Below are 14271 nucleotides of genomic sequence, written 5' to 3'. Positions count from 1 at the left end.
TGTGATTCAGCTGTGTAGTCACAGGGGCAGGGAGGGTAGAGTAGAAGGAAAGGAAGGAGCCCAGCAGCTCCTCCCCTGCACTGACATCCTGAGACAATGAGTGATGTCCTAGTTACACGGGACCATGTGGCCTCCTTTTCCCAGCCAGGGAAACCTTGAGAGCTCCCCTAGCTCACACATGCCACACATTGCCTCCGTAAGCCGTAGGCCTTTCATTCTTTAATTCTCCCTTCCCCCAAATGTGCGTGCACACACACACACACACACACACACACAGAATGAACTGCAGTCGGGGACTGAAGACAAGCAGCTTCCGCCTGCAGGGCCAGCTTCTGTGCACAGGGCAGACGACAGAGCCTCTGTGCCCTGTGTCATCTCCCTGGTGTGGGCTGGGGCCCACACTCCCGTGAGCAGCAGTCAGCCCACCGAGAGTTCCCCTTCTGAGGCTAACCACAGTGTGGACAGAGACCTCGCCACCTAGGACGGCTGTGACAGGGCTTCCGCTGACAATAGTTCTCACAGTCCCCACTCAAATGAAAACAAAGCGAGTCTTGGTAAAGACCCCACATCTCCCTCTCCCATCTGTAGGGAAATACACCAAGGGCATCTTAAACCTATGTAAGCCCACAGATGACAACCTTGCTCCTTCCCATATCAAAAATCCATCTGTTCCTGCTCCTACACATACGGTTTATTCTGAGCACATATCACGAGCCGAGCCTGGCCTTGATGCTCTAACATCAAATCCCCTTATAGAAGATACTGATTCACAGCCATTAAAGAATCACACTGGTTGGATTTTTGAGCAAGTCACCCAGCTCTCTGGCCCCAATTCATCCTCTTTTAACTGAGGGCTAGATTCACAGTGCTAAGAGCTCCTATGTGACTTTCTGATTTACCAAGCCTGACACCAACCATTGGGTTGAGAGATAAGGTCCAGCTTTCTACCTACCAAGTGGCCTGACACTGTGTGAAAAGCAGTTTTCAGGTTGCTCAATTCCCCCCGCCCCTGCTCTCTGTAGCCCGCTTCTCCTCCTCCACTGTTCTTTCTAAGCTCCTGTCATTCCAAGTCTTCTGCTGTCCAGCCTCATCCCAACAGCCTGCTCCATGTGCCCCCAGGTCCCGCTGATAGCCATCATGGCCACTGGGGGTGGAACAAGATCTATGACCGCCATGTACGGCCACTTGCTGGCGCTGCAGAAGCTGAACATCCTGAACTGTGCCAGCTATATCACCGGCCTGTCTGGGGCCACCTGGTAAGGAGCCAGGGACGTGTCTGGTGAAGCCCAGAGCAAGCAGCCAACAGCTTGGCCAGGAGGGGGGTTTCTGGTGAAGCTCCTCCGCCCCAAGATAGAGTGACTCGTGACACCTGTCACCACTCACAGCTGTGTGACCTTGGGCATACAGCTTAACTTCTCCGAGCCTCATTTTCTGTAGCTGTAAAGCGGGGATAGTAACAACACTGACCTCGTGGGGTTGTTTCGAGATGCTCTCCCAGGACTGGGTACACAAAGGACGTGTGTTGGCCATGACTTGCGTTTACTACGGCAGGGGCCCAGGGGTGTGGTGGCCAACCATGAGAGAGCCACTTCTGCCACCGACCCCATCCTGCCGGGGAGAGGCAGTTGTCCTCTCTCAGACTGTGCAAGTCTCCTGGGGTGGGAGGAGCTGGCCCCACTGCCCTGGCTGCCCACACCGCAGCCCAGCCCGCCCCGTGCGCTCCCTCTGCCCTGTGGGCCACCTCGGGCTCCCGGCTCCTCACTCTTGCCGGTGAGCAGGGAGTGTGAGCCCTCAGCTCTGCCACAGGAGAGGCCAGGGTGAGGACGGCTTCTCCACAGATGCCTGTGGGGGGGCCCACAAAAATGTTTGAATTTCTTTTAAGATCAGGAAAAATGAAAAGAACTTCTAGGTTGAAGAAAATGTTTTAATAAATAATATTACTATATTTGTCTTTACACAACAGTCATAAAAGATAATTTTTTTTTTTACTATTTTTTATGGTGGAAGGGGCCCACCAAAGTCATGATGCAGCCCTGGTCTAGGATGACCCAGGCCTCGTGACAGCCCAGAGCCTCTCAGCCAGGGCTGAGTCTTATTCTGTGGGAACTAGTAAGCCCCAGAAGCTTCCAGGCCCCAACCTGTGCCCCTCATCCTGGAGGACTCTGGGTAGCTTTCATTTGAGTGGACAGCTGTGAGGAAAGCCAAGGGTTCCTGGCACACCAGAGGCCCTGAGGCTTCAGCCCAGAGGGGACAGAGGATAGCTGACAATTACTGGCGTTGCCTCTGTACTGAGTCCCGGGGACACTGTTTCCCATGGACCCTCTCATTTCTTCCTAACAAGACTATGAGGAAGATGTTGTCATTATGCTCATTTTACAGCTGGAGAAAGGAAGGGATTGGCCCAAGGTCACTCAGCTAATGAGTGGTTGAGCTGGGATTTCAACCCAGGTTGAGTCCAGGGCCTACATTCTCAATCCTCACTGATAAACTGCTGCCCATGGGAAGTGGGCTAAGGAGACAGACCTGCTTGCATCGGGGTAGAGGGGTGTCTGCCTCCTCCTGGCCTATCTCTGGATCAGGCAGGAAACTGGGAGGAACCCAGCCTGCGCTAGGGTGGGGGTGGGGTGTCTCCTGGCCTGGGAAAGCGCTGGAAAGGAGTTTTTAAAAATCAAAATCAATCCTTTGTAACATCTTTGAAAGCTTTTTAAAAGTATAAAAGTAACCGCATAAAACTAATGGAGAGCAGGGTGCTTTTTTGTTGCAGAACTCTCCTGAAGCCAGAGGCCGTGGCTCAGACAGTTGGCCAGCTGAAGGCCAGATCCCCGTGGGGAGGGCGATCCCTGGGTGCTGTCCTGACCTAGACTGAAGAAACTGTGTCTGGACTAAGCAAAGGCAGACAGAGGCAAAGACCCAGGGCTGGGGATCTCCATCTTTGTTCTACTCCTCCCGACTGCCCACATAGAAGTTAAGAAGAAAAAGGGGAAATGAATCTTTCAGTTCAGTTCAGTCGCTCAGTCGTGTCCAACTCTTTGTGACCCCATGAATCGCAGCACGCCAGGCCTCCCTGTCCATCACCAACTCCCGGAGTTCACTCAAACTCATGTCCATTGAGTCAGTGATGCCATCCAGCCATCTCATCCTCTGTCGTCCCCTTCTCCTCCTGCCCCCAATCCCTCCCAGCATCAGAGTCTTTTCCAATGAGTCAACTCTTCTCATGAGGTGGCCAAAGTACTGCAGTTTCAGCTTTAGCATCATTCCTTCCGAAGAAATCCCAGGGCTGATCTCCTTCAGAATGGACTGGTTGGATCTCCTTGCAGTCCAAGGGACTCTCAAGAGTCTTCTCCAACACCACAGTTCAAAAGCATCAATTCTTTGGCGCTCAGCTTCCTTCACAGTCCAACTCTCACATCCATACATGGCCACTGGAAAAACCATAGCCTTGACTAGACGGACCTTTGTTGGCAAAGTAATGAATCTTTACCTGGCATCATAATTATAGAAATTAATGTGACAGAGTAGAAAGAGTCTAGAACTTGGAATCTGCCAAGCCTGGGGTCAGTTGCGCTAGTGGTAAAGAACTGGTCTGTCAGTGTAGGAGATGTAAGAGACATGGGTTTGACCCCTGGGTTGGGAAGATCCCCTGGAGGAAGGCATGGCAACCCACTCCAGTATTCTTGCCTGGAGAATCCCATGGACAGAGGAGCCTAGTGGGCTATAGTTCACAGGGCTGCAGAGTCAGACACAACTGAAGCGACTTAGCACACACAAACCCAGGGCCAAATGTTGGCCCTACCACTCTATGGCCCACCACTTACTTCGGGCCAGGTACTGTCCTCACCATTTTATATTAATTCACATCATCGTCACAGTAATGCTGTGAGGTGGATACAGTTACCATCATTCTCCCCAGTCCACAGATGGGCAAACTGAGGTGAGGAGCAGGTAGGTGACTTGCCCAGATCACGCAGCTGGTGAGTGGCAGAGTCTAGTGTTGAACCCAGGCAGACCTGGGCCCAGAATCCTCACTGTTAAACAATGTACTTCGCCTGGCACAGGACAGGCAGTCAAGACATAGCAGCAGTTGTGACGCTGAGTAAGACTGTCCTCCCCGTCACTGCCAGGCCTCATCCCCTTTCCTTCAGGCTCCTCTCCTGGCAGGTGAGGGCTTCCCATAAAGCCCACCTTCTTTCCTGCCAGAGTCCAGGGTCCATCAGACCAGGCCTGGCTCAGCTCTATCAGCCATGCCTATCTCTCTCTCCAGGACCATGGCCACCTTGTACCGTGACCCTGACTGGTCCTCCAAAAACCTGGAGCGTGCCGTCCTCGAGGCACGGAGGCATACGGTCAAGGACAAGATGCCTGCCCTGTTCCCAGACCAGCTCCTCAAATTCCAGGAGGAACTCCAGCAGCGCAGGCAGGAAGGCTACAAGGTCACCTTCACAGACTTCTGGGGCCTGCTGATTGAGGCCTGTCTGGGGGATGAGGTAGGTGCTCAGCTTCCCTTGGGGCCCAACGTGCCCGGGGCTGATGCCCAGCCTTCTGCCTTCATGAGGGCATTGGGAGATACGTCGCAGCGTGAGGGAGTTAGACTTGCGTGCGGATGCATCCTTGCACTGTAAGAAGCTTGAGACATCAGAACGCATGATGGAGCCAGGCGGTGGGATTGTCTTCCCACATCCTTTTAAATATGACTGAGGCCCTCCCTTGGGGGTGGCTTTGGTGCAACCCTGCAGAGAGGCAGCTCTTCCTCTGAGAACCTGTGAGAGAAAATGGGGAGGAAGCTGTCAGACTGTGATACAAGCCTGACACCAAGTGGAAGAGAGAGGGAAGAAAGGCTGGGTGGAAGCATCCTAGTCCACTATGTGGTCCCTTGGAGAGTCCTCCAGCCAAGCTGACTGTCAGAGGAGTCTGGCAACCCACCCCCCCACAGAATGGGCCTGACTCAAGATCCCTCTGTCATGGCCTGGGCCCCTACTCATGGCCACCACACAGAGGATGAGCTCAGGGAGGTTCTTTCCAGCTTTGCTATCCAATGATCTGAGCAATGTGTGCTCATGAAGAGAACCTACTTGGACTGGGACCCAGCTGCTGTGAGAGCCACGTCTGCCATGGTGGGGCAGTGGGATGCCCATGGGATGCTGTGGACCCAGACATTGCAGTGAGCTCAGCTAACACCTGGACACTTCTCACGGCATGGGCCCCGGGGAGGAACCAACTTTGGCTGTTGCTTGACACCAAAGTAGGGTTTCCCACCTAATTTCTATCCAGGCCTAGGACTGTCTACCCCATTCCCGAAGGTGTCTGAAGAGTTCTGAATTCAAATAAGAACTTGCCAGAAGGAAGAGGGACAGCAAATTATTTTCTAGTAGACCACCTCTTTTATAAAACAAAAAATTTGAGCAACCAAAGATGGCCCAAATCTCATCTTCAACATTCATTCACTCCCTCATTCATTCTTTCAACAAAATTAAGAACCTCCTGCATGCTAGGAACTGTGCTAGGCAGTGGGGATTCAGACTGGGGCCCTCACAGCTTTCAGTGGATCCCTGCCCCTTTTGATAACCCACCATCTACTCTGTCCCCATAATGGAAAAGGGCAGGCAGAGGCTGAGGGTGTCAGCTTTTGGTTTCCAGCAGGACAGGGTTTGAATTCTGGCTCTGCTCTATGCTATTCCTTGAATGGGGATTTCGTCACTAAGTGGTAGTTAGTATTTCTAACAGTGGTTACTGTCCCATGGGATGAGGAGGAATGTGCCAAGGCCTTTAACATTAGAAGTCTGAGCATCGTCCAGGGTTTGGTGTGGGAAGGAGCCGAGGGTTTCCAGGAAAGCAAGTCTAGGGCTGAAGGAAGGAGGCCTCTGCTCTTCCACTCTGGCCAAGGCAGGGGCCTCTTTCCCTCAGGACCCCTTGATAGTGAGTGTGGACTGGGCTCTTCCCTGAGTCTGCAATGTCTTCTCCTTCCAGGATGGTCAGCTCCACGGTACCTGCATCTCTGGGCCCAGTTGTGATAGGCATCCTGTTGGCCTTTCAAAGGAGGCTTTCATCAGTCCTTCCAATCAACTCTGAATATTCATTGGAAGGACTGAGGCTGAAGCTGAAGTTCCAATACTTTGGCCACCTGATGCAAAGAGCTGACTCATTGGAAAAGACCCTGATGCTAGGAAAAATTGAAGGCAGGAGTAGAAGGGGGTGACAGAGGATGAGATGGTTGGATGGCATTACCGACTCAATGGACATAAGTTTGAACAAACTCTGGGAGATAGTGAAGGACAGGGAAGCCTTGCATGCTGCAGTCCATGGGATCTGAATGATTGAACAACAGTTGTTTGACCCACATGTGTGTTTACCATCCCATAAAGATTCCATGGTTTTCACACACTTGGACAACCATGGATGTCAGCCACCAGGCAGCTGCTTGGTCTGGGGTTAGAGCCTGGCCTTGTCTACACAGGCTGATTCACTTTGGGAGGTGGCCTATGGTCTAGGAGGATCTGCAGGACACCCACTCTGATTAGACTGCACTGTGCTTTGGGGACTTGGAACTTGACTGCCATCTGGTGCCCAGTTTCCAAGCCTTTTGTTTTTAAAAAAGAAAAGTCTTTTTTCTTCTCAAACAAATTTGAGATCCCAACTTGCAAAGCAGATTTCTTATTTTTAATGCAGCTGGTCTAGTTTGAGTGGGGTGGAAGATGATGAGGATGAAGGGGGGCAGTAGAGGCCCCTTCTACCCCTACTTTCTCATTTTGTGGCCCCTGAGACATGAGGAGAACCCTGGGACTCTGAGGGTCAGACCCAAAGTGCAGACCCAGTACCACCGGGTCTGTGTGTCTGAGGTGGTGAACAGCCCAAGGACAAGTGAGCATTCTCCGGATGCATTTTCAGAGCAGGTTTGGCTGGTATCAGCTGAGACCTCTGCAGAAGCCTGGTGGGCTCAGGAGCCGGAAATGGGCTGCCAGAGGTCCAGACTGTTCTCTATTTTGCTCTGCTTTCAGGCAGCTTGTCTGCTTCTTCCCCTTAACCATTATTTTTCCCCACAGAGAAATGAATGCAAACTGTCAGATCAGCGCGCTGCTTTGTGCCATGGCCAGAACCCCCTGCCCATCTACCTCACCATCAATGTCAAGGATGATGTAAGCAACCAGGATTTCAGAGGTAACAGCGGTGACTAGCAATTTTACGAAGGGGTCCCTTCTCAGCAGGCAAAGGCACTCAGTACCCCCAGCACACACCTCTCCACCACACCTTTGCCAACCTCTGCACCAAAATACTGTGCTGACAGCTGAAGAAGTCCACTCTGCTCCCTGCTTCTGCTCAGATGCATGTAGGGGATGGGTGGCAGAGTACTGGGGTTTCCCTGAGCAGAGATTTGATGAGACAGAGGAAATAAAAGTCGTCAAGAGAAAGAATCCTAGATATTTCTTAAGCTGCCGGATGGAAGGACTCTAGAGACCTGCCCAGCTTCTGGGTCCGTTTTTGGTCCTGGTTTATCCCATTTTGAAGAGCAAATGAACCCGTACAGGTGGCAAAACTGTCTTGCGGGTCCTCAGAAGCTGGCCACGGGCTCCCCCTTGCGTCCTGCAGGAGGACTACGGCCTCCCGGTCCCAGGCTCCTTGAGGCACGGTGGGCGAGGCCGTCCCGGCAGGAGGCTGACATCTGCCTTTCTTCGTGTGCAGAGTGGTTCGAGTTCTCCCCCTACGAGGTGGGCATGCAGAAGTATGGAGCCTTCATCCCCACAGAGCTCTTCGGCTCCGAGTTCTTCATGGGGCGGCTGATGAAGAGGATCCCAGAGTCGCGGATGTGCTACATGCTAGGTGACTCCTGGCTGGGGGAGGCCCCTGGGAACCCCGCTCCATGCTGAACAGGCTCCGCCTTGATTAGAGGACTGACAAATAAACACTCTCTGTTCCCCCCAGGATCTTGTCCCAGGTGCGGGGGCTAGTGTGGGTTATTCCATGGGCATGTGACCCTCCTGGCATCTGTCAGCATCCCCTCATCCCAAGAGAGGCTCCTGACCTAACCTGAGACTAGCCTCCCAGACTGCCCTGATCTGCATGTGACCCTTTGGGCCCAGAAGGACCTAACAGGGTCCCCGGGTCACTGGGGACCAAAGGGGACTCTCCCAATGTCTTTGTCTCTGTTGTCTCCCTGGTGTCTGTTCAGAACCAGACTGGGAGTGGAAGGCTGAGATGGAAGTTTCTGAAACTTCTGCCCCTTTCCTCAATCTCCATCTCCAGGCAGCAACATGCCTGTTTCCAGGGGTTGACTCTGCCCCTGGGCTCTCAGAGGCCAGAGGGGACCTTAGGGTGAAGACAGAGTCTCTGGAGAAGCCTGGCCCAGTTTCACTATGCTCCCAGGTCCTCCAGAAGGCTGGCCCGTTGAGTGCAGGGGCCTGACTGTGACATCCACTCATAGAGTCATCCCCTTCAGAGTCCGAACTATACCCATCGAAGGGAGACTGCCGAAAACAGACCCCTCTCTACAGCCTCAACAATCAGTTATACCCTTACTTAGGCTGGTTGTCTGCCTTCCTCTCCCTTGCATCTACCCCAAATCCAGCCCTCTTGGAAAGTCCCACTTAAGCCCTGTTTCTTAAGGGAAGCCCACCCTGAAGCCCGCAGCCCCCAGCAGCCTCTCCTTTCTCTGAACACCTTTGCTATCCGGTATGTGGCTCAGAGGTCTGTAGGTAAGACACTGGGGCATGGACTCTGGTTTCTCATTTGTTAGCTGCTCAAAGTTGGTCAATTTACCTAACCTTCCTGAGCTTCAGTTTTCTCATCTGTAAATTGAACTTATGAGTAAAACCAACCTTATCAGTTCAGTTCAGTTGTTCAGTCGTGGCCGACTCTTTGCAACCCCATGGACTGTAGCCTTCCAGGCTCCTCTGTCCATGGGGATTCTCCAGGCAAGAATACTGGAGTGGGTTGCTATGCCCTCCTCCAGGGGATCTTTCCAACCCAGGGATCTAGTCCACATCTCCTGAGTTGGCAGGTGGATTCTTTACCCACTGGACCACCTGGGAAGCCCCAACTGCCCTCTCCCAATTCCAAGAGGAGAGTGGAAAAGAGCTGAGTCACTTACGTCGAGCTGTTCCACTTATGTCGAGCTGTTCCACAAGGAGAGGGAAGTCAAAGCCTGTCCCTCTCCCTGAGCATCCTGGCTTGGAGGGTCATCAAGGCCAATATTTGGGTGGGCCTGGAGGTTCTTGGACAGAGCTGCTCATGGTTGGTCCTGCCCCTAGGTTTGTGGAGTAGCATCTTCTCCCTGAACCTGCTTGACGCCTGGAACCTATCCCACACCTCGGAGGAGTTTTTTCACCAGTGGACAAGGGATAGAGTGCATGATATTGGTGGGTGACCTACTGGCCTCTTCTCTTGGTTGGGAGACATAGGGGTGGGGAGGTAGATCTGAGGACCAGACCACCTGCCTCATGTTTCATCATCAGGCAGCTAGGGCTAGAGAGTCTTCCCTGCCTGGAGAGGCAGGTGACTCTAGGTGGACACACTTGTGCCAGCTCTGGCCTGGCTGGGGCGGGGGTAGGAGGACGCACCGTGCAGTAGGCTTGGCAGAGCTGCACGGCACCCAGGAAAGCTGAAGAGGATGGGGATATATGAGCCTGCTAAAGGCTGCCCTTCCAGACTCTGTCCTCTTGGGAACGCCTCCTTGCCAATCACCCTGGCTCCCTCTCCGCTACCTTACTCCTGTTGCATGTCTCTCCCCTGGGTCCTCTTAGCTCTAATGCGAAAGCCCTGAGAACTAGGCAAGAAAGGTGTGCACTGCACTTACAGATGGACCTCTGGGTGCGGGGCACCCAGGCAGTGCTTCACCTGGGCAGCCTGGGGACCCCAGCCCTGTGACCTCCATCTCCCCCCACCACCCTGCAGAAGACGAGCCACTCCTGCCTGAAATCCCCAAATGTGATGCCAACGTCCTGGACACCACGGTGGTGACGCCAGCATCCTGGCTGTCCAACACTTTCCGCGACATCCTCACCCACAGGGCCTTTGTCTCCAAGTTCCACAATTTCCTGCTGGGGCTGCAGCTGCACACCGACTACCTCCAGAACAGCCAGTTCTCCATGTGGAAAGGTATCCCCACCTGCTGCCTCTGTTTGGAGGAAGGAGAAGTGGGTGTAGAGGCTGCCAGGGAGAAAGGATGAGAAAACGTCTGCCCACGTTCATCCGGCCAAATGGCAGGCTCTCCCCATGGTGTATTCTGAATTTGGTGAAGCTTTGAACAGTGAGTGGAGTAATGGCCTATTTAATTAATTGAATCTATGCTGTATCTCTAGATAGCATCTGTTTAAGAACCCCAGCAGGTAGAAATTGGCCCCATTTTACAGGTGGGGAGTGTATGGGTTCTGACTTTCTACAGCTGTGTTCTGGGGGCCCCTTTTATGTTGGTGTGGCCCCCAGAGTTGGGTGGGGATGGCCCAGTGCAAGATCCTCCTAATGGTGAGTGTAGAGCTAGCTGGATCTTAAAACTGTGGTCTGGCAGCTTCCACTACAGGCCCCATCCCACTCTGCCAAGGCTCTAAGGTTGATGTTCCACCATCTTCAGTATTTTACTTGGCCATGGTCTACATATGGCTGCTTGAGCCTGCCCTAATAATCTTTGTCCTATTTGGGGCAAGAAGGGCAACTGGCTCCTGGTCCACAGTCTGCACTCATCTATAGGATCCTCTTAAGCCCCTGCTCCCCACAAGCTCTGTGGCTGAGGCTTTGTGGGCTTTCTGTGTATATTCTATAAAAGACTTGCTAAACCCTTTCAGTTCAGTTCAGTTCAGTCACTCAGTTGTGTCCAACCCTTTGCAATCCCATGGATTGCAGCACGCCAGGCTTCCCTGTCTATCACCAACTCCCAGAGCTTGCTCAAACTCATGTCCATTGAGTTGGTGATGCCATCCAACCATCTCATCCTCTGTCATCCCCTTCTCCTCCTGCCTTCAATTCTTCCCAGCATCAGGGTCTTTCCCAGTGAGTCAGTTCTTCGCATCAGGTGGCCAAAGTATTGGAGCTTCAGCTTTAGCATCAGTCCTTCTGATGAATATTCAGGGTTGATTTCCTTTAGGATTGACTGGTTTGATATTCCTTGCAGTCCAAGGGCCTCTCAAGAGTTTTCTCCATCACCACAGTTCAAAAGCATCAATTCTTCGGCGCTCAGCTTTCTTTATGGTCCAACTCTCACATCCATACATGACTCCTGGAAAAACCATAGCTTTTTTTTTTTTGGCTAAAACCCCATAGATAAGGCTGTTCTTCCTCAGGCCACCCAGCAGGAGCACTGGGACTAACCGGGCACCCTGGTGGAAGGGAGGGTGGGAGGCCAGGCTGAAGTAGAGGAGCTCTGGGCAGGGCACCAGGTGCCTTTGAGCACCGGCTGAGATCAGGAGGTGAGGAGTGAGGATAACTGGAAGCCTGACTTTCAGACACGGTGCTGGACGGCTTCCCAAACCAGCTGACAGGATCTGTGAAACACCTGTGCCTGCTGGACACCGCATTCTTTGTCAACTCCAGCTACGCGCCCCTCCTCAGGCCCGAGAGAAAAGTTGACCTCATCATCCACCTTAATTACTGTGCTGGGTCCCAGACAAAGGTGAGTGAAGCAGAGAAAGGCTCCCACCCCACTCCCCACAGGCTCCTACACTTAGCATCAGAGTCACTCAAGCTCCTATGCGGGGGGTTAGGTGGAGGTTATGAAGCAGGCTAGACAACCAAACCTCAGGGGGCAGCCCATGGGCCCTCATGTGATGGGACCCAGGTTTACTAGATTCCCCGAGCTAATTCCAATTTTATTCTCACATTAAAGCATTTCCCATATTTGGAAATTCTTCCAGCTGCAAAGAGAAAAAAGAGTTTTAAAAAATAACCTTAATAGAGCCCAGTCAATTCTAAAGTATTGTACCATCCTAGGAGTTTGTAATGTCCTAGTTTCAAAAGGATCACACAATTCCTCCAACTCCAGAGTATGAGCCTCCATGTAATTACACCAAAGGGTTAGGACCAGAGACTTTTTTTAAATTTATTTCCTTTTGAAAATGTCTGGATTTTCAAGGGAAAGACACTGGGTTTTGGTCTGTCGTAATACAGTCCTATCCTGAGGCCAGGGAAAGGGGCATGAAGACAGACGACAAGGATGACACCAGTGATAATGACTGAAGTTTGTAAACAAAGCTTACTTGATCCTTGTGCCAGCTCTTGGAGGTAGATGGTAACTGCTATTCTTCCCATGTTATAGGAGACGGAGGTGACACAGAGAGGGTCAGTGGCTTGCTTAAGATCGTGCAGCTGGTGAACACAGAACAGGGAGTAGAATGAAAGGGATACTGCTCCGAGTTAAAGTCTGCCGTTCTTGTTACATCATGTTTACAAAGATGCCCTTTAAGAGTTCTCGCTGGCCCTGTGGCACTTTGTCAGTTTCAGATCCCATGCATGTCCCACAGGAGCCTGGCCAGCCATGGCTGTCACCCTCTCTGGGGCACCCACAGTTCCAGGTCTGTGTTTGGGTGAAGCATCATGAAAAGGCTTCTGTCCATTTTACTTGGGGCAGGAGCTTGTGGCTGGACACACACCAACCTACTGCCTCAGGCTCTTCATCCTGACCCAGCTTTGTCCTAAAAATAGCACAGATAGGCAAAGCAGTGGGAGACCTGAGTTGCTAGCTGGGGAAATCAGGAAGCTGGAGCTAAGAACTCTGTGTTTCTGGTCCACCCTCACCCCTCCTGAAACTCACACAATGTCCTCCTGTGATGTTCTAGCCCATGAAGCAAACCTGTGAGTACTGCACTGTGCAGAACATCCCCTTCCTCAAATATGAGCTGCAGAAGGAGGAGGATAACCTCAAGGAGTGCTACCTGCTGGAGAACTCCCAGGAGCCCGACACCCCCATCGTGACCTTTTTCCCACTCATCTGCGACACCTTCCAAAATTACAAGGCCCCAGGTAAGCTGCGGTGAGCTCAGGTCCCATCCGCCCCCGACCTTGGACGGCAAGCTCTTAGATGTGTGTGGTCTTCCAAGAGCACTAACAGGGGGAGCCTGGCTTAGCTCCAGTCTGAACCAACCTTGGCTTTGGTGAGAAACGACAAGCCCCCAGGCCCCAGCGATGTCCAATTCCACTCTTTCAGTCATTCACAGCCTGGATCTGTGCTAGTACCATGGCGATCCTGAGATAGCCAAGCTGTGTCCCTGCCCTGGGGGACTGGGAGATGTGTGTGCGCATGTGCGTGTGAGTGTGCAACATGTGCCTGTTTTCCTGTGAATGTGCTGGGGTGGGCCTCACAGAGAGAGCCAGAAACAAGCCATTACAAGTTCACACATAAAGGGCTACAGTGAGTCCTTCTGCTCCTCCAGGTGTGGAACGAAGCCCCGAGGAGCTGGAGCAGGGCCAGGTTGACATCTACGGTCCCAAAAGTCCCTACGCCACCAAGGAGCTGACATACACTGAGGCCGCCTTCGACAAGCTGGTGAAGCTTTCCGAGTATAACATCCTGAATAACAAGGACAAGCTCCTTCAGGCCTTGCGACTGGCAGTAGAGAGGAAACGTCAGAAGAGCCAGTGTCCTCCCTAAAGTCCCAGGGCACCTCACCGATCCTGTGTCTGCTTCTAGCATCAGAGGTATAGAACCCACCAGGGCTGACCAGCCACACAGCCAGCTCTGCTCTCTAGCATGGCTGGCCTGGGCTTTCTATCAAAAAAAAATTAACATTAAAAAGGAGAGTTGAGAGAGACAGAGATAAAGGAACATAATAAAGGGATGTATGGGGGCCTTATATCCACTGGAATTTTTTAAAACCTTCCCTGCAGGGAAGGGGTTCCAAAAGCCACAGGTGCCCACATATGCCTAAAGAATGGATAATAATATCATGACCTGACTTTATATAAGAGGCTGGTTCCCCAGTAATCTCGAACGCACAGCAGGAACTCAAAACCCTCCCCTCACTACTCCACTCTGCTTGGGGAATGCACCAGAGGACTTGAGAAGCATTCTGGGTTCTCTGGAAGAATGTTTTTTTTTTTAAGTTAAGGCAATTGTATTCTTGTGATTTTCATAGACAATTGTATTTTGTGACTTATTTTTATGAAGCCTCATATTAATAGGAAGTGTAATGCTTGAAGATCTAGGTGGTGCACTAGAGACATTCTGGTCTGTTCAGCAACACGAAAAACTGATGGGGTTTCAACAGCCCCTCTGCAGCTATTCAGAGCCCCAGGACTGATGATTCACCCTGTGATCTGGACTGGGCAGCCTTGCTGAGCAACCAGCTCCAGTGT

The 14271-nt window shown here is 52.1% G+C and overlaps 1 protein-coding gene across 1 annotated transcript in view; it reads left to right on the top strand.

Moving 5' to 3' along the window:
- The window catches only part of PLA2G4E (phospholipase A2 group IVE), a 69886-nt gene extending 56319 nt beyond the window's left edge, over positions 1 to 13567 (top strand). The window contains exons 12-20 of the mRNA XM_055539003.1: positions 1120 to 1256; positions 4262 to 4484; positions 7038 to 7152; positions 7675 to 7812; positions 9240 to 9347; positions 9883 to 10086; positions 11427 to 11593; positions 12756 to 12939; positions 13350 to 13567. Of these exons, the coding sequence (XP_055394978.1) occupies positions 1120 to 1256; positions 4262 to 4484; positions 7038 to 7152; positions 7675 to 7812; positions 9240 to 9347; positions 9883 to 10086; positions 11427 to 11593; positions 12756 to 12939; positions 13350 to 13567 (1494 nt within the window). The remainder of the gene's footprint in view (positions 1 to 1119; positions 1257 to 4261; positions 4485 to 7037; positions 7153 to 7674; positions 7813 to 9239; positions 9348 to 9882; positions 10087 to 11426; positions 11594 to 12755; positions 12940 to 13349) is intronic.
- Positions 13568 to 14271: the final 704 nt, after the last annotated feature.

The sequence above is a fragment of the Bubalus kerabau genome, chromosome 10 (genome assembly GCF_029407905.1).
Source record: "Bubalus kerabau isolate K-KA32 ecotype Philippines breed swamp buffalo chromosome 10, PCC_UOA_SB_1v2, whole genome shotgun sequence".
In the NCBI taxonomy this organism is placed as follows: domain Eukaryota; kingdom Metazoa; phylum Chordata; class Mammalia; order Artiodactyla; family Bovidae; genus Bubalus; species Bubalus kerabau.
Note: the sequence above shows the minus strand (reverse complement) of the source record. Positions and strands in the feature narration are given on the sequence as shown.